Raw genomic sequence first — 18,724 nt, 5'->3', positions numbered from 1 at the left:
AGTGTGTCCAGAGAAGGGCAACGGAGCTGGTGCAGGGTCTGGAGCACAAGTGCGCTGAGGAGCGGCTGAGGGACCTGGGGGAGTTGAGCCTGGAGCCAAGGAGGCTCCGGGGAGACCTTCTGGCTCTCGACAACTCCCTGACAGCAGGTTGGAGCGAGGTTGGGGGTCAGTCTCTGCTCCCATGTAATAAGTGACAGAACAAAAGGAACCATCCTGCAGTTGCTGCAGGGGAGGTTGAGGTTGTCCCTGAGGAGGCATTTGTTGCCCGTTGGGGTTGTGCAGGCGTGTGCCAGGCTGCCCAGGGCAGTGGTGGAGTGCCCATGGCTGGAGGGGTTTGCCAGCGGTGTGGAGGTGGTGCTGAGGGCCAGGGGTTCGTGGGGCCCTGGCAGTGCTGGGGGAATGCTGGGAGGAGCTGGAAGGGCTTTTCCAACCAAAAGTTTATGTGATTCTGTGAAATCTCGGTGTCTGCAGATACAATAGTGGGCCAGCAATGCCTGGACAGCTGGTGGCTATCTCTTCCGAATGTACAGCTTGGAGAATCACATGCTGGAAGTCATCAACTCAACGAGAAGCTCAGGGCTGCTTGCAGATCTGTATGGCTTGACTTGGAAGGGTCCGATAAGGATCATCATAGTCCCACAGGGCTGCTCTTCCTGTTGGCCACAAGGTCTGGCCATGGTAGAGCTTCTCTTGGGTTCATGCTGAGGATGGTCAGGAGCTGAAGGAGGGAAGGTAGTCCACCACAACCAGTTCTGCTTGGTTGGTGGGATATATGCATTAAGCAGGTGACATCTCCTGCTTTGGGCTGGAGATGCCATCTTCTGGTGGCTCTACTTTAGGGAGCCACTTTCGGGGTCTCTAAACTGCTTTGCCCCAGGTGACAGAGCAGAACGTGGAATGGCTTTTAGCATTACTGGGGTGACGAATGCCACCAAGCTTGTTTTGGGGACCCTGTGCTATTCAGGGAGGATTCCTTCCAGCAGTGCAGTAGGGTCAGCACCCGTTGGCTTCATGCAATGGGCGGCAGGAACTGGGCACCATGCCTCAGAAAACAGCTCTCTCCCCTCTACCTGTGTCCCCAGGGTGCCACAAAGTTTTAAAAGACCCCATAAATGCTTCAGGGAGTCTAAATGTCTCCACTGCCTTTTAGCAAGGTAATCACCCAAAAGACCTCAAAGGCCCTCAATGACATAACCTTTTAAATCACCTTCAGTTTTTAGCGGGGCTGTGAGAACTTAAACCGCTAATAACACACATGGGAAGGCGTGTGCTTATTCACAAAAGAGCTTAAGTCCTGGCACGTTCCTTCAGCTGGTCGGGTCTTGAGGACATACCACCAGAAAGCAGGAGCAGCCACTGGTCTGTGATGGGAGTTATGGGGTCCGGGTTCCTGCAGGTCCAGCAGGGGTTGGAGCTTGGTTTTGCAGGACCAGATGATGCTTTTTCATCCGAACACTGAGCTTTCTGGCCAAAGCCCTGTGGTTGTTGGAGGTGATTACGGCCATGGTTTGTCCCCTGGGTCCTGCTGCAGGATTGCGTCATCCTGCCAAAGGGCTTGGAGATGGAGGGGGTTGACAGGGACCTCCTAAATCCAGGGAGAGGGAGATCTCCAAAGGGGATCTCCTTCACCAGTCATGCTGGAGACCATCTCATCCCTCTCCCCATGCCAAGGCAAGGTTTATCCCATGCCAGTGTAGGCAGGGCTGGATCATTTCTGGGACAGACACCTCCAGTTCAGGAGCATGGCTGGAAACTGGCTTTTTTCAGGATTACAGAGTCAAGGAGATAGAGAAAAATACATGAGTTTGTGCCTTTGGGGGCAAGAAGTGGATGAAGTGGACTTGTCCCCATGGACAGCCCCATAAATGAAAAGCATGGTTCGATCCAGTCCAGCCAGACCAGTACCACACTGTGTTCAGTAAAGCCAAGGGGCTGAGAATGGTGGGATGGTCCTGCATGGTCCTGCATGGTCCTGCTCCTCAGAGCTGATGCTCAACTGCCCATGTGCTGGTAGTGCTTGGCCAGAGATTCTTGAGAGAATGAGCTGAAGTTCTTCAAGGGAGCAAAAGGTTTTCCTTCAGAATGTGTTTCTACCCCAAAAAGTCTTTTCTTTTTTTCTCTTCTTTTTTTGGGTGACTATTTTAGAGCGACAACTCTTAAGTGTTCCTCAAAACCCCCCATTCTGGACCTTGTTTTCTCCCTGTCTGTCATGTAGCTTCTCCTGGTTGTCTTTCAGGGCTGGACACATTCTGCGACTTCAACGGCAAGAAGTACAGCCCGGGCGAGAGCTGGCACCCCTACCTGGAGCCGCAGGGGCTGATGTACTGCATCCGCTGCAGCTGCTCCGAGGCACGTCCCCCGCGAGGTGCTGCGGGAGGTGGTGGGGATGCTGCTGCGTTGGAGCAGCTTTCAAGCAGATCAGTTTCTGATGTCTAATTTGACCAGAGAAACCGTAGGGATGTTGGATTAATCTTTTTCCTATTGAGAAAGCCCCCCGTCCTCTGGGGTGGTTGACCTTGTGAGGGACCTTGTTGACCTTGTGAGGGACCTTATTGACCTTGTAAGGGACCTTATGAGGGACCTTCTTGGTGTGGTGTGGGTGGAGGTGGCTCAGGGCTGCTGTAGTACCATGTGTGGTCTTTGATGATGAGAGATGAGACCGTGGGTTTGAGCTGGAGCTGGAGACATCCTTGGCTGGGTGAGCTACACCAGCATGATCTGTGGTGATAAAGTGGCCATCACCCAACATCTTTCTCCTCGTGCAGCAGTGAACATGTACCTGACCAAACCCTCTTTCTCTCTGTCCCTTCCCAGAACACCAACATCAGGTGCTACCGGATCCAGTGCCCGGCCCTGCAGTGTGCCAGCCCAGTCACAGACCCACAGCAGTGCTGCCCGCGGTGTCTCGGTACATGGACATCCCATGAGGAGGGTGTGGCCGTGGTCCAGCGGGGCCTTCCTCAGCTTCAGCCACCTGAATGCTCACGCCTGGGGCAGCGCAGTGATGCTGGGTCTGGCCCTGTGCACGGGGTCACAGCAGCAATGACAACTCGGGCTGCTCGCATTGTCTTTTCCCCCCAAATGTGTCATTTTGAAGGAAAAGGGCTCTCTATTAGACCACTTTCTGCAACTCCATCCCATCCCAACAGCCTCGTAGGGATGAAACGTCAGTTCACAGTTCAGTGACAATCCAGAAGCCAGCACTTTATTCAGGTCATTTACCAGCAAAACGTGTTGGATACAGGCAAAAAAATTTATTTTTTGAAGATTTTTAACAAAATTCTTGAATTTTCCCCTCCCCTGGATGTGGTGACCTCCAACATCAGCTGGAGTCAGATCAAAAGGGCTTCTCCCATGGGTAATTAGCTAAAAATTAAAAATAGGGGTTTCTTCATAATGTTTTTTTCCCCTCATCTTCTTTCTCAGAGCCACATTCACCTTCTGGCCTCCAGGCACCCGTCAAGTCCTGCCAGTACAACGGGACGACCTATCAGCAAGGCGAGATGTTCACCACCAACGAGCTCTTTCCCAACCGCCAGCCGAACCAGTGTGTGCAGTGCAGCTGCTCCGTAAGATACCTGCGAGCCCACGGGAGATGGGGAGGGCTCGGGGTCTGCTCCCGCACCTCAGCGGTGTCCCACCAGGTCAAAAACCTCATGAGGTCCATGGGTGGTACCAGCCCATGGCGGGATGGTTTATCGTCGGGATCAGGTTATCAGTGAAGGAGATTGAGCTTCCTCTGAGCTTCCATTGAAATAGTGTCAGGTCCTCCCTGCCCAGTGACTAAGCACCACCACAGAGCAGGGTGCGTCCCCCTCTGCCTGGGTGTGTTGTTTGGCTTCATCCCAGAGCTGGATGTGCTTCAAATGTCCACTGTGCCCTGGGAGCACAAAGCACTCGGCTGCATCTCCTTCTGGGTGGGAACAGCACAAACGAGCTGCTCCAAGAGTGGGTTCTGCATGGACTCCACTGGGGCTGGCTCCTTGGGCTGGGCAGGAGGACAGCCCTGCCCCACTGAGCACACCAATGGATGCATTTGCTGCTGCAAGGACCAGTGCTCTGGGGCTGTCCCTGCAGCATCCAAGTATCTCACCTGCCCCACTGTGGCATCGTATAGGAGATTATTGGTGGAGAGGGCAACCTTTCCACACAGGGTTTGTAGGCTACAAACTGGGGGAGATCAGGAAGGCAACAAGGACACGAGGTGCCAACTCTTGGGCTTCAGAAATTCTTGGGATGTCAAGCCCAGGGTTGAGCTGGTGAGGTTGGGCTGAGCTCCAGAAAGGATTTTGTGGCTCCCAATTTCTGCTGGGTGCCTGGGTCTCGCAGTGCCTCCAGCAGCCAGGTCCTGCCCTGCCTGGCTGGAGCAGACCTCCCTGACACAGCCAGGAGATGACAGCAGAGAGATAGGGGTAGTGGAGCTGAGCAGTCAGAGAAGACAACAGGCAGGCACCTCGCGATCTTCTTTCCCCCTTGCTTAGATATAATTGGAAGCTGAACACAGGGCTGATATGGGCTTGAGCACCAGGTCTTATCTGGAACCTCCCACAGTGCATCCACCAGCTCTCCGGGCCATCCTGTGCAGAGCTGTGTCCTGGAGAGGGGCTGTGCATGTGTTCTCCAGCCTGGCTACAAAAAGCAACTGCAGGAAGCATCTGCCTTTCACAGTGAGTTGCAGTGACCTCTGCAGGACCACTGCATGCCCATCTTCCTTGATGATCCTGGTTGCCTACCTGGTTGCCAGAATGCTGCCAGCAGCAGAGGGACGTTCCTTCTCTGAGAGCCTCCAGTAATGCCCTGAGTCAGGGCTTGGCTCCGTTCTGCCCAGTCCTCTCCCACAAGCTGGAAGCCTACAAAAAATGTCAAAACCCGAGTCCTGATTCTTTGCTTGGGAGACGTGATGGGGAAGGTGTGCGGAGCGCAGGGCCATGTGTGCCAGGAGCTGAGTGTCGGACAATAAATGGAGCAGCTCCTCCTCCCTGAGAGGGAGCAAGGAAGGGGGACTGAAAGTGGCAGCGCTGGACTTAGATGCTGTGGGGAACTGCTCACTCTGGCTGCAGCCTCTGCTGTGAAAAAGAAGAGGGTTGCAGACACGGCTTTCACCACCCGTTGTACAGAGCCCGTGGATGGGACCAAGCTCCACTGATCTGTGCTTTGCTTGCAGCAAATAATTGGACTAAGCTTGGCCAGAAAAGAAAACAGGGGGAGAAAGCCCAAAGCACCTCCTTGTCATGCCAAGAGCACGCACATGGTGTTTACCATCAGCTGATGCTTGATAGTGAAGTATCTCTGATACTTTACCGAGCCTTCGGTGCTTGTGCACGCCTCAGAGCTGGGTGGCAGGAGGAATAGCTTAGACGTAGGAATCACACAGCTTTTGAGGCTTATGGTTCCTCTGGTTCCTCTCAACTGAGTGTCAGCTCACCAGGCTGGGGACTGATGGCGGGAAGGAGCCCTGGCGTCCGACTGTACATGCCCACCTGGCCCTGCTTTCCCACCTAATCCACCGCTGTCCCTGGGAGCCTGTGGAGCTCCGTGTCCCTCTTGGAGGCACTGGCTCTTGCTCAGGCTCTGTTTATTCGGCAGGATAATGGGATGATGCCTTGGATACGACGGGGAAAATAAAAGGATGGCTGTGGAGCCTTGCAGCGCGGGGTCTCGCCGAGCTGTGTCTGATGTTGTCAGCTGCTTGAACAGCTGCGGGAACAGCTGGTCTAAACCTCTTTGAAAACCACCCTGAGACCAGAGCCTCTGGGATAAATCCTGCTTTTTATGACATTTCCCGCCTGAGGAAGGTCTTTGCCATGAGCTGCCAGTCAGAAGGAGAAGGAAAAGACTGCACGGCCAGATCCCACTCCCTGAAGGTGTAGACCCCATGGAGGTCTCCAAAGCAGAAATCAGGGCTTGGTTTGCAGCAACCTCCACCACATCCTCTCATTTACCGAACTTCCTTCCTCCTCTTCACGTTCCCTGCCAAGCAGATGGGCTTCCTGATGGGAGAAGACTCTGCTGTGGTTTGGTGTTCCAAGGTTGTTCTTGGTTAACCTTTTGGTTTCAGTTCACTGAGAGCTTGTGGATACCCCAGAGAAACTGCTGCGTGGAGAAGAGGACCTTGCTGTTGAGGTTGCGCTGCTGAACATCCTTTTTTACCCTTCAGGAAAGCAGCAGAAACTTAACCCTGCAGCAAACCAGTGAGGACCAGTTGACTGAAGTTGGACTGGGATGCGCTAAGGTCAAGACTGGCCTTGTCCTGTGGGTTTCAGCTTGAATCACTACAACAGTGATGTTTTCCAAACCAACCACCATCCCAATGGAAGAAGGTCTGCACCTGAATGTCCATCCATAGCTCTCGACCCAATATCTTTGTGTGCTTGGCTCTGACGTCATCAAATAACCCAAGGCAGAGGGAGGCCAGAGCTGTGGCGTGGACCTGGGTCTGGGTTCAGCATCATGCTTCCACTTTCCACCCGTCTCTACCAGGTCCTTGTCCTGGGAGATGTCAGAGGAAAGGTTCTTGTGCCACTTGCAGTTGGTGGCTGTTATGCAGAGTTCATGGGTGTGTGGAGGTGATTTCAGATCTGGTACAATATGAATGACACCTGAGAGGAAGGCACTGCCTCCCCCTTTTTGGGGAAGACCACGCCACTCATGGGCATGTGGATGGGCAATCGGTAGGTGGGCCATGCCAGGAGAGGACCTCACCCACCAACACAGGGTGGAGAGTGTGGCAGGGGCAGATTTTCATCTTTCCTCATGGGTGATATTTGAGGATGGACTGATGGGGGGCTTTTGATTCATGGTAGATCTGCAATGTGAAGTGCCAGCACCTCAGTATGGTCCTGTCAGATCTTTACGATGCTGACAATGCTTTTTTGTCTTCTCCTGCCCTCCCAGGAAGGACAGATTTACTGTGGCTTGGTCACCTGCCCAGAGCTGTTGTGCTCCTCACCTGTAACTGTGCCAGATGCCTGCTGCCAGGTCTGCAAAGGTAAGGAGGGGCCCAGGAGCTGCTCCTGAGCGAGGGCTGGGAGACCCCAACTGGTTGCCACCAGCTGGCAGGAGCCGTTTCAAGCTAATTTAGCAGGATTTTGGAAGCCTTTGCTCTAAATGAGGCCACTTAATGTGTCCTGGTTGCACCAGGAATCAAAATATGAGGGCTCGGGTTTTCTCCTCCCACACTTAGTTATGTCCTGCTGAACAATTTGACCCCCACTGGTGCATCATGCAAGAGGTATGACCTGTATGAAGGGCAAAGTCCTCCAGACCACTTACCCACCAGGATGGAAGTTGTTGGATGGCCCACATAAAGATGGTACTGTTGGTCCGGCAAGTTTCCAGGATCATCAGGGAAAACCTTCCTTCCACCCCCAACTCTCCATGGGGGACAAATTCTTGAATTTACTGCAGTTTCCCCTGACTCACATCTGGGAGGGTGAGGAGAGAATCAAGCTCCACACCTCCAGATGGCACAACTCGAAGGCAAATGGGCAGGTTCACACTGTGCTGACAATGAAGTCACAGCACAAAATGACTCTTGAATATGAGAAATATTTATGAAGCTGGAAGACCATGGTGGACTCCTGGCCATGGCTACAGAGTGACCTCCTCCAGGTGCCTCCTCCAAACTCTGCCCTTCTGCTTCTGGTTTTCTTTGGTGCAGAGGGGGCATGTCATTGTCATTGACATTGACAGGTCTTCGGATTTCTTTTTAGTCATCCCCATCACCTTGTATTCCACCTTTGGCGTGTTTTCATGCCGTCCAACTTCAGAAGCTACAAGGCCATGTCTTTCTTGGAGCTGAGCTGTTAATAGTCAGTGGGGAGAAAAGGGTTTTGGGGGCTCCCATTTGCTTTGGGAGATGCGAATTGCATATTCAAAGTTCCTTGCTCTCCAGACCTTGCAGGTGGGCCAGCACCCTGAAGAGAACTGCTTTCAGTCAAAGAGAGAGCAGATCTCCATCCGGCCCTGCAGCATTTCACAGGACAATGTTTTTCTCCTTGCAGATGGCTCCTATGAGAAGTCCACTGAAGAGGAACCCCTGCAGTTGAACAGAGGTGTTGTACGTGACCTTTGCATTTTAACACTCAGATTATTGCCTCTAGCACAGCCTCGTTAAGCAGCTCAGAGAAAACGATTTGCCCTTGGCCATAGTCTTCTACAAAGAAATGATCCTCAGCAGCTCTAGGAGGGCAGTCAGTTCCTTGGAGAGCAGAACCACAGGTACCTGGTTTGCAGATGAATAATGTCTTGGAATTGACTCTAGGTGAGGCCTATCAGCATAGACTGAGAGCTCAGACCACTGGGAAAAGACTCTTGTCCTCTTCCTCTGAAGCATCTCTGATGTCTTTGGCAGAATAAAAGACCTGAAGGAACTGGAAATCTTGGGCGCTTCTCCTTGTTGTCCAACCTGGCTGAGGTTGGCCTGTAGGTTGAAACACCTGAGGAACATGGACAGAGCAGACTCAGAGGTGGCTGACAGCCAGATGTGACCTTTTCCCGTAGAGTCAGGTGGCCCAAATCTCTCTTTGGGGGCTTCTGCTTCAGGAGCTGGTCTCTCCTCTCCACCCTTGGCTCAAAGGTGTCCTGCCTTCCAGTTGTAACTCCCACAGGGCAGCCAGCACTGGAGCTGCCCACCAGTGCTTTCCCCAGCCTGCTTGAATCGGCAGCCCCAGCAAGGAAAACAGTGACTCCTTGCCTGCTGATTCATGGTGGCATTTCAGAGCTGGGTGACCCATGCCAGGTCTGTGGGATTAGGTCACTTACAGCTCCTGGCCCTGTCCTTTTCCATACTGCTGGGTGAAACATCAGAGTCACACCTCCACCACCTATAAAAACTCCTAAAGAGACACAAGGGGACCCTTTGTGCCACATCTTGTCCCAGTGGTTTGCTCTTGGGTGCCCCACACCAACCCTCCTGGCGACAGCTGGGTGAGAGGGCGGGATACAGCCCGTCCTCACCTCTCTGATCCTGGCTGGGTTGCACAGATGCGGGTCCTCAGTTTCCAGCCCATTTCCCTGCCTGTTTTAGTGATGTAGGACCTCACCTGAGGGCACTGGGTTGACTGTGGGATAAGAAGAGTCCTGCCTCAACCAGGGTGACCCACATGCAGCATAGCGTGGACATCCGTGTGGGACATTGACATAAACTGCTCACCCTTAGGTGGTGGGAGGCACCAAGATGGCTCCTGGGTCATTGCTCATCACTGTGGTCTCTGGACCTTCCCGATGGAAGGTGTGCAGGACACAGCATGGCTTTTCCCAGCATGCTTTGAAGTGAGAAGAACCAACTGTCTGGGTCTGAGTCCCCTTTTTCTCTCTGACTGCTCACAGAGGCACTCGCAAGACCAGTGCTTAGGGGAAGAGACGAGCGGGAAGCCACCCGGAGCCACTGTGTCCACTATTCTCACTTCCTCCCTGGAGTTCATTCCCAGGAGCTTCAAACCCAAGGGAGGAGGTGGCACCACTGTGAAGATTGTCTTGAAAGAGAAGCACAAGAAAGGTAAGGGATGGAGGGGCCAGGCAGTCTGTACGTGGCCTAAGGTGACTCCTCCAGAACTTTGATTTCTCTAGGGAATCTGTTTCAGCAGCAGGTTACTACCAACAAATCCTACTTTCCACTCCTCCATGACCAGCCTCACCCAGCTATCTCAGCCCTGGTGGCCCACAGCCTCTTGACTGCATGAACCTACCACATTCCAAAAACGGCTGGAAGAAGATTGGTCCTTGGGCTGTGTTGGAGATCTGGAACGTGGGAAAGGAGGTGCTCAGCTGGAAGACTCCACGGGGTCCTTCCAGGACAATGCTGCAGAGGGTGCTGCAGGATGTTCCTCCTTGCACCTATCTGCAATGCGTTGGGTCTGTCCCAGTGCTGTGGTCTTCCTCTTGGACTAGAGAGTGGGAAAGGGAGGTGAGGAGCCAACTCCATTGAGCCAAAAGGGAAAAGACAGGTTTTGGGTCCTCTCCCACCACAGTGTCTCCAGAAGGGCTCTTTCCAGTCTTTGGAAATGAAGTCCTGGAGGAAATTTTGGGACCTCCAAAAATTTTCATGGAGAAGTCAGCAGGTGGCACTCTTCACTGTGCTTCATGCCTGTGACAGCCTCGGAGAGACCCTGGGCTTGCAGAGGCTTGGAGGCAGTTGAGGTCCTACCCACACTTACCACTCGCTCCCCAGCAGGGTAGTTGACCCCAGCAGCCTCCATCTCCTGGAACTGATCCCCCTGACCCATGGCACCTCCTGGGTGAGATGGCTTCAATAACCCTGTGTCTGCTGCTGCTGGGCATGCTGCCAGAGGACCATGTTCCTCAAGACAGCGGGGCGACCTGTTTCTGAGGTGGTGAAATATGCTCAGCCCCACCAAGCCTTGGGTGTACAAAGAGGAGGAGGATTGATTTCCAGCAGCAACTCCTTCCTCTCTCCTCCAGCTTGTGTTTACAACGGAAAGACCTACTCCCATGGGGAAGTGTGGCACCCTGTCTTCCGGCTCTACGGCCTCCTGCCTTGCATCCTCTGCACTTGCAGGGACGGTGTCCAGGACTGCCAGAAGATCACGTGCCCCAAGGAGTATCCATGTGACTATCCAGAGAAAGTAGATGGGAAATGCTGTAAAATATGTCCAGGTAGGTGGGACCTCACCTACTTCTGCAGCTGCCTTCCAGTTCCTTCCTTTAGTCTTGGTTTAAAGCCCCGGGCAGAGAGATGTGTAGGGGTTTACATCGCTGGTGACTTGGGTTCTCACCAGGTGACTTCAGCACTGATGGAAGGGTTGGCCTGTCTTGCAGAGCAGCAGGACTGACACAAGATGAGGAAGCTGCACCCATCCCAAGAGGTTGCATCTCTTGGGTGGGTGCAGCCTGGAGCAAGATGCCCAAGGAGGGCCAAGCTAAGAGTCTTCAGGCTACAAAGATGCTTTCTGGGGAGAGGACAGGTCTGTTCTCCAGACGTCCAGCTGGGACAAGAAGACAGAGGGTTCAGTTGTGGCAGCTGAAATGTAGGTTTGGAATTAAGAGGGTGGCACTTGTGGTTTGGTTTGAATTTGAGTTGAGGTCCCCATTCGTGCATGGGCCAGACAGAACTGGGCTGGGACAGGGGCTCATGGAGAGGATCTCTTTTTTTATTGTTGTTGTTGTTGTTCAATGGGTTTTGGGTCTCTCAGCTGCCTCTTGGTCTTTGGCAAGCTGTTTGCTTTAAACCACAGACCTGGCAAAGATGTGGCAGGGCATGAGATCTTCTGTTCCCACTGGAGAATGTGTCGTAGGTTAAACCTCTCTGTAGCACCATTCAGCAGTAGATGTTTAGATGATCGACCACCCAAGAGAGACTAAAGACACCTGAGTGTCTTTGAGCCTGGCAGCAGATGCAGCAGTTTCTGGGTGTTCTCCTCTGACAAGCATCTTCAAGGTGCTTTTGTGGAGGGTCTCACCAGGGAGAACAAACAAGGGGCATCACCACGTTAAAGAATGGGGACAAACAGGCTGTGAAATAATTTCATCTGGGATTTTTCAAGGTTTTCCAACCTCTGAGCAGGGCGGTTCTGGGATGGCCTCCCCGAGGGAGTGAAGGGCAGAAGCTCAGCTTGTTTTAATAAGGTTTCGAATGTGTTTGTGAGCAGGATTTATGATGTGGTGCCTGGTGGGAATGGGATGCGATGACTGAGCAGACCCCTTCCAGTCTTGCATTCCCATTATAGTGGGTCGTTCTGGTTTAAGGTACAACTTTCTCTGCTGGGATCTCTTCTCTGCTGGGATCTCTTCTCTGCTCTTCAGACTTCACTTATTTCCAGTTAAACACTCTGACCCAGCCAAAATGATTTTCTTCTCGCTCTCCAGTGCTCATAGATAGCATCACACACACATTGCTCGGCCAGGTTACATGCTTGTCCTTTGCTCCACTGCACGGCGGTTTCACCCATCTTTTTCCAGGCAGTTTCCAGGACTGTCCTCCTCTTCCTCCCTTGAGAGAAATGCTGAGTGATTTCTGTTTGCAAAGGGGATCGAAGGGGAGTTACCCTGAGGTGTTGGTTGGATGAAGAGACCATCGTGGCTGCTGAGGGCAGAGCCAACAGCCAGAACCCCTGGGTCCCTGCTCCTCCTCAACACTGTTTGCTCTAGCGTGATGCTCTGAGGTTGTTAAACACCTGTTGTACCTGCGAGGATGTTCCTCCCCTATTGCAAAGCTGGGGCTGCCTCAATTGACGCAGCGAGCAGCCCGGGACTGGGTGAAGTTCAGTGGTCTGGGATGGAAGTTTACCCATGGTGGCTGAGGGTGCTGGGCTGTGGTCTTTCCCCTTCACATCACGCCGAGCCTGCAGAGATGAACGTTTGTCTTCCTGTTGTTGAAAAAATGCTTTGCATCCCTTTAAATTGGGATTTGCATCCCGTCTCTGAGAAGAGTAGCTCAGGACCGCACCAGAAAGCACAAGGGAGAGCAGAATCAGGCCTAAAATAACTGTCCTACTAAAATAAAACCCACGTGTCTATTTATAGCCAAATTTTCTTTCGAGTAGCAAAAGAGCTTCAGCATCCAAAATGACGGGGAGAACAAGGCTAAATTCAGCAGAGCTGGGCTCCTCCGCGTTCCAAGGACCACAACCAAAGGCAATAAATCTCCTTCCAAAACCGTGGGGGATTCTTAATTACTTCAGGATCATAAAAATACTAGAAAATTAGTGGCTCTCCTTTACCAAAGATGTTGAAAAAGTCACGTAAGGTCCTGCCGGTGCCCCTGATGTGGGTCTCCTCGCTGTTGCACCCCATGTGGGCAGGAGGGCTGGAGCTGGGGCTGAGCCCACCCGCGGGGCTGAGCCGGGCTCACTGCCCAGGCAGCCCCGCCACGGAGCTGGCTCCCGTGCTGCGGGCTCGTCCCTGCACTGTGCTGACGTTGTTGCTCCTCCAGGACGGCGATGGGAGCGAGATGGGAAGCGGGGAATCCGGGCTGGGCTTCGCAGTGGTGATGGCACCAAGTTCCCTGCAGCAGGATTCAGGTGGAGAAAATCCTCCTTCCACATCCCCGCTGGTGTAGAGGCTGCTAAAATGGACAATATGGGGATGAACTGGTCCACAGACCCTTTACCAACATCTCCCTTTGCTGCTGATCTCGATGCTGGGGATTGGACCCTGGGAATCAGGGGTCAGAGAAGCGGCTGTGCCATATGGCATCAAACACGAGACACCTTGACCTGGGTGTGACATGGCTCCTCCAACCTCCATCCTGTGCTTATTTAATGAACTCTGTCCTTTTTTTTTGCCCAGAAACCAGAGTAAAACCCACCGATGAAATAGTCACCACCAGATGTGTCAAGAACCCCAACCGCGTCCTGGTGTACATGTTTGTGCCGCCGAGCTCAGAGTCCTCCAAAGAGATCCTCAGGACAATCGCAATCGAGAAGGAGCCCACAGAGGAGGTGGAAATCTACAACTGGAAGCTGATTAAAGGTGAGCCCCGTAACAAAACCAGCCAGCAGTGGAGGAGGTGGGTGTGGAAATGTGGTGCTTTCCAAGCTTTGTTCAAGTTCTCAGGCTTTTCCAGTGGTGCTCCAGACCTTGTATGGTGACTCAAAACCTGCTGACAGCAATCTGGCTTCTCTAACTCCTCCTTTTCACACTCCTTTGCTGCAGTCTCACATAGACCAGGGGCTGGAAAACGCTTTTGGCCCCAGTGTAGCTCACCACAAGCTGCAACACCATCCGGAGGCACAGCACATGGGCAAACAAGACCAGGGTCATGAGCAGCTCCTCCAAACCTGCTTCCATGCCAAACACACATGGAAAACAAACCAAAAAATTGCTCTGGTCACTCCATATTTTTCTTCTGTGCAACGCTCTTATGAACCAGAGGAGCCTGCCTCTACTAGGGACACTTGGTCCAGTAGATCCTAGTAATGTGTTTCTTTTCAGTCTGGGAAGACATCACGATGTCTCAACCTCAAATCTCTGTTGGAGATACTCTACACCTTGCAAACACTTGTGCCTTGAGGACTTGAGGCTGGTCGCACCCTGCCTATGGATACAGTGACCCTCAGCCCATGTCTTCAGGACATGTGCAGTGAGATATTCTGGTCTCTTGGGTATGTTCATATCTCATCTCACTTGCTAAGGAGACTTCAGCCCTCCTGGGACTGGCTCTTCCCAGCCGCTGAGAGTGAGCACATGCAGGTAATAGCTGGAGAAATCAACTTTGGAGGTGGATGTGTGGCTGCCACCATTTTTCCATCCTCCCCCTGCCATCCTCCATCCTCCACTGTGCCCCTCTCCCCATCTTCCCCCCACCTCGGCAAAGCCTCCTTCACAATGGCACCTTGTAGCTGGAAGACAGCTCTGAGCCTGCACTGTCTGGGCCCCACCATTTCCTCTCCTTGCTCCTTGGCAGAGGTCACCACCCAAACCTTCTCACCACCTTCTGAGGCCAAAAGCTTCATGTCTGCACGGAGCTCCTGAGCCCTGCCAGCCAAGGACAGGGGAGGCCCTTGTCCCCGAGGCCAACACAGCTCTTTTGCTTGGCAGAGCCGAAGTGTTACTATTGGGAAAGAGCATGAGCTCAGTCACATATGGATTCCACCTCGCCGTGGTCCATCACTCTACCAACAGAGCAGTGTGTGTGGAGAAAAGAGGCTACAAGTTGCGCCTGGAGCCCATCTATCTGCCTTTGTATGGGCTTATGATACCTATGTGCCTTCATCTATTTCTGTGCCGGAACGGCTTCCTCCATGAAGCAGGAGTTGGGAGGAGATACTGGCACCAATACCCAGACAAAAGCTTTACCCAGCTTGCTGGTGGTGCTTGACCAGCCCCCAGATGACTTACAGTGGGGGCTTCCCTGTGGTTTTTAGGGGTCTAAACACCTCAGGAGTTTCAAAAAGTGGCTTTCCGATGTTTTAGAGCAGGAATTGTCATGGAGAGTGAAGACAGCAAAGAACAGGCAGGATCAGAGAGAGACCAGCATGGTTTGGAGGCTCTGCTGTTGACTCCTGCCCTTCACCCTGCCTCGTGTGAGGCTGTACTGGAGGTGTGGCCTCCCTGTGGACCTCTTTCCCACATTTACCCTGCCAGGCTGTCGATTAGACATTGACCAAAATATTCCTGTCTATTCCGAAAACCTGCAGCTCTGGGACCTTCAGCGATCCCCAGTGTTTCACCACCTGGGCTGGAGGAGAACTATGGGGTCCAGACCAGCCATCCCCTCTCTTGGGGTCTGTGTGTGTGTGTGTGTGGAGAGTTATGTCCCCCATACTCTTCTGTTATGTGCTTGAAGATCTCCTGCCATGGGGACTCAGTGGCCCATGTAATCTCTTCCAGAGCCATAAACCCATTCCTAAGGGAAGACCTTTCCCAATGTGCAGCACCACTGCAGGTCAAGCTCATGCCTTCTCGTACACTCTGCCATGGGTGTGAAGAACAAGCTCCTTTCCTTCGATGTATCTGAAGATGCCATCAGCTCCTACCACTGTAGGAGTCTCTCTTACTCAGTTTAAGCAGTTGATTATTTTCAGTCTTTCCTTGATGTTAGACATTTCTGGTCCTTTGGTCCTCCCTATAGCTCTTCTCTAGACCTTCTGTCTGTCTTTCTTGAAATGCAGAGCCCAAAATAGGGCTCAAGGCTTGTGTCCTGCTGAGATGGGTCTCATACACCCATGTGCACCCATCACTCTGTCTCTGACCACCCATCAAAGCTCAGTTTTGCAGATGATTTAGCAAGTCCAGAGACTAGTTTCTTGAGTTAGACTGGCATAAGTCCCCACCCCAGTGTGAAGTACCATGTTCAAAAGAGTCAGAGATTCACAGAATTGTTTGGGTTGGAAAAGCCCTTCCAGCTCCTCCAGTCCCCCCGTTCCCCCAGCACTGCCAGGGCCCCACTAACCCCTGGTCCTCAGCACCACCTCCACACCGCTGGCAAACCCCTCCAGCCATGGGCACTCCACCACTGCCCTGGGCAGCCTGGCACACGCCTGCACAACCCCAACAGGCAACAAATGCCTCCTCAGGGACAACCTCAACCTCCCCTGGCACAAGAGTCATGTTTGTTCCCCGCGTAGTCAGCAGAGAGGAGAAGTTCTGGCCCCCCCCTCCACCCCGGTGGCAACCCCCGCCAGCCATGGGCACTCCACCACTGCCCTGGGCAGCCTGGCACACGCCTGCACAACCCCAACAGGCAACAAATGCCTCCTCAGGGACAACCTCAACCTCCCCTGGCACAAGAGTCATGTTTGTTCCCCGCGTAGTCAGCAGAGAGGAGAAGTTGTTACTGCATGTCCTGTCCATCCATTTTAGGATGAGCAGAATGGCACTGAGGAAGAGCCTGTCTCTCCCTTGTCTCTCCAAAATTAGGAAAGATAAATTGCTCCCTTGGAGATGGGGCTGGTCCTTAATTCATTCCTTGTGCTTTACTGGACTCTGCTTGGTTTTTGCTCCTGAGACAGTGCCCGAAGCATAGAATCATTGAATCATGGAAGGGTTTGTGTTGGAAGAAGGACCTGTCAAGGTCATCCAGTCCAACCCCTTGCAGGGAGCAGGGACACCTGCAACCAGAGCAGCTTGCTCAGAGCCTCAAGGGACAACCTGACCTGACATGGGGCCAGCCATGGGGCATCCACTACTTCTCGGGGAAACCTGGGCCAGGGTCTCACCACCCTCAGCATCAAACATCTCTCCCTTCTCTCTGGTCTCAATCTCCCTCTTCCACTTGAACCCATCACCCCTTGTCCTGTGCCAACAGCCCCTGCTCAAAAGCCCCTCCCCAGCTTTCTCAGAGGCCCCTTTAAAACATCAAGAAAGGTGGTAAAACCCCAACGGTCCCACCACCTCTCTCCGTCTCACCTTAAACTCTGTTGGGCAGGATCTGCTCACTCTGACATGGCTTCACCCTGTACCAGCTCCATCTCTGGCGGGTGGCAGGCGCAGTGGGCTATTCTTATCCGTGCCGCCTCATGCTCTCCTTGTGCTCCTTGGAGCATCGTCTGCATTCTTCTGCTGCTCCCCAGCTTCTGGCATCTGTCTGCAACGACCATCCGGGGGGCCAAAGGTCTCAGCCAGCTCTCCAAGGGCTTTTGGGTGAACATTATCTTGGTCGGGTGATTAAAGATGTTTATCTCTTGTAGCTCTTGTTTAAAATATCCTCTTGGTTACTAATGTGCTGGAAAGCGCTTCACCAGCCGCGGGGACTCCAAGCGCACCCTCCTGCTCCTTTCTAAGTATAGACCAGGAGGATTTATTGAACACTTGTGCCTTTCTTGCGTCATTAACAGTTTTATTATCTCCATTCAGTATCTCCTTTTGTTACTGGTGGACGTCTTCCTCTGACCCACTTGAAGGACTTTATTAATAGTCCAAATATCCACATATTTCTGCAGATGGCTTTGCCTTCCTGTATTAATTTTCCACTGTCCATAACATCTCATTTCTATGTATTGCTCGTCGCTTCCCTTTCGTTACATGCCCTTTTCATGTGTAATTGCTGCTGGGAATCGAGGAAGCTCTCTTAACCAAATAAGGGGGGGGCCACGTTGCCTCTCCCATCTGCTGGCGGCGAGAGGCTGGATGCGCAGGGAGCCTGGGAGAGGGGTGGGGAGGGATATGCCAGACATACCTGCCTGGTTTGTCACGCCTCACAGGCGACGGTGGATACCACAACCCCTAATCCCATAGAAAGGTCACTCCCATGGCTAAATGCAGGTTCTGGTTTTCTTGGGTCAACCGTCTGAGTCAGGCACCTCTGCTAACGGGAGGACGCTGGCACCAGCAGAAATATCAATCTCTGCTGAGGTCATCCGTGGTTTTTTCTTTCTGCCCTGGAGGAGTTTCAGGGCTGGGGGCAGAGGGATGGAAAACTTTGGTCCCCAGCTGCTTCCAGGAAAGGAAAGCGTCGAGGATGGAGGTGCCTGGGGGAGACAGATAGGTGGTCAGGAGTGAGCAGAGAGGACAGGGATCCCAGGGTCACCTGTGTCTCTCTTACGGGTTTAGGAGAGATCAAACCTCCTCCAGCGTAAGACGCTTTACGGAGCAACAAAACCTTCTTGCTCACCCAATCCCTGCCACGGTCCAGTTTAATGAGCAGTTACTGGTTTCAAATCAGATCTCTCCTGGTCTTTGGCCAGCCTTGGATTCACTCCCAAACTCCCACCAGGCTGCACCAAACCAGGACCTCAGGGCAGTCACTGTCCCCTCAGGATGGGGCAGAGGTGCGTGTCCAACCCAGGCTGAGCCTCATGCTGGGCATCGTGGCGGCTGATGCTCTGTGTTTCCCTCTGCAGGGATATTCCATCTGATCCAGACCAAGAAGATCAGCAAACAAGAATTCAAGCAAGAAGCACAGAACTTCAGGCTGATCACCCAGACGAACGAAGGTAGGGAGAGAACCACCCCATTGCCCCACTCCCCCGGCAGACCTTGCCCCCAACAACTCCTGTGTTTTGCTGCTGCAAAGCCCAGGGCCTGAACCGTGGGGAGAGGCTCGTGAAAAGCCCACCAGGTTGGGGCTGACCCGTCTTCACACGCACAGCAGCCACGTTTTCACTTTATGGTCTCAGAAAGGGCAGCCAGCTTTCTAAAAGTGGATGCACGCTTGTGAAATCCAACAGCTTTGTCTCTCCAGACCCCATAAAACCGTTTGATTTTTATATTTAATCCATCTGGTGTTATGGGAGGGGAAAAAAAAATGATGCGAGGGATTTGAACAAAATGAACTCGCGAAATATTTTTAAAAATCATTCTTAATGCTCTTGGATGTACGTAA

The 18,724-nt window shown here is 52.8% G+C and overlaps 1 protein-coding gene across 1 annotated transcript in view; it reads left to right on the top strand.

Moving 5' to 3' along the window:
- Nucleotides 1–2,236: 2,236 nt before the first annotated feature.
- Nucleotides 2,237–18,724, top strand: part of CHRDL2 (chordin-like 2) — a gene marked incomplete at its 5' end in the record, with an annotated part of 18,154 nt that continues 1,666 nt past the window's right edge. Inside the window, 9 exons of the mRNA XM_010144957.1 lie at nt 2,237–2,349; nt 2,815–2,908; nt 3,427–3,569; nt 6,895–6,988; nt 8,004–8,059; nt 9,331–9,499; nt 10,423–10,617; nt 13,249–13,431; nt 18,243–18,335. Coding sequence (XP_010143259.1) covers nt 2,237–2,349; nt 2,815–2,908; nt 3,427–3,569; nt 6,895–6,988; nt 8,004–8,059; nt 9,331–9,499; nt 10,423–10,617; nt 13,249–13,431; nt 18,243–18,335 — 1,140 coding nt within the window. The remainder of the gene's footprint in view (nt 2,350–2,814; nt 2,909–3,426; nt 3,570–6,894; nt 6,989–8,003; nt 8,060–9,330; nt 9,500–10,422; nt 10,618–13,248; nt 13,432–18,242; nt 18,336–18,724) is intronic.

Source organism: Buceros rhinoceros, unplaced genomic scaffold (genome assembly GCF_000710305.1).
Source record: "Buceros rhinoceros silvestris isolate BGI_N320 unplaced genomic scaffold, ASM71030v1 scaffold10811, whole genome shotgun sequence".
NCBI classification, from domain to species: Eukaryota; Metazoa; Chordata; class Aves; order Bucerotiformes; family Bucerotidae; genus Buceros; species Buceros rhinoceros.
This window is presented reverse-complemented; position numbering and strand designations above follow the sequence as displayed.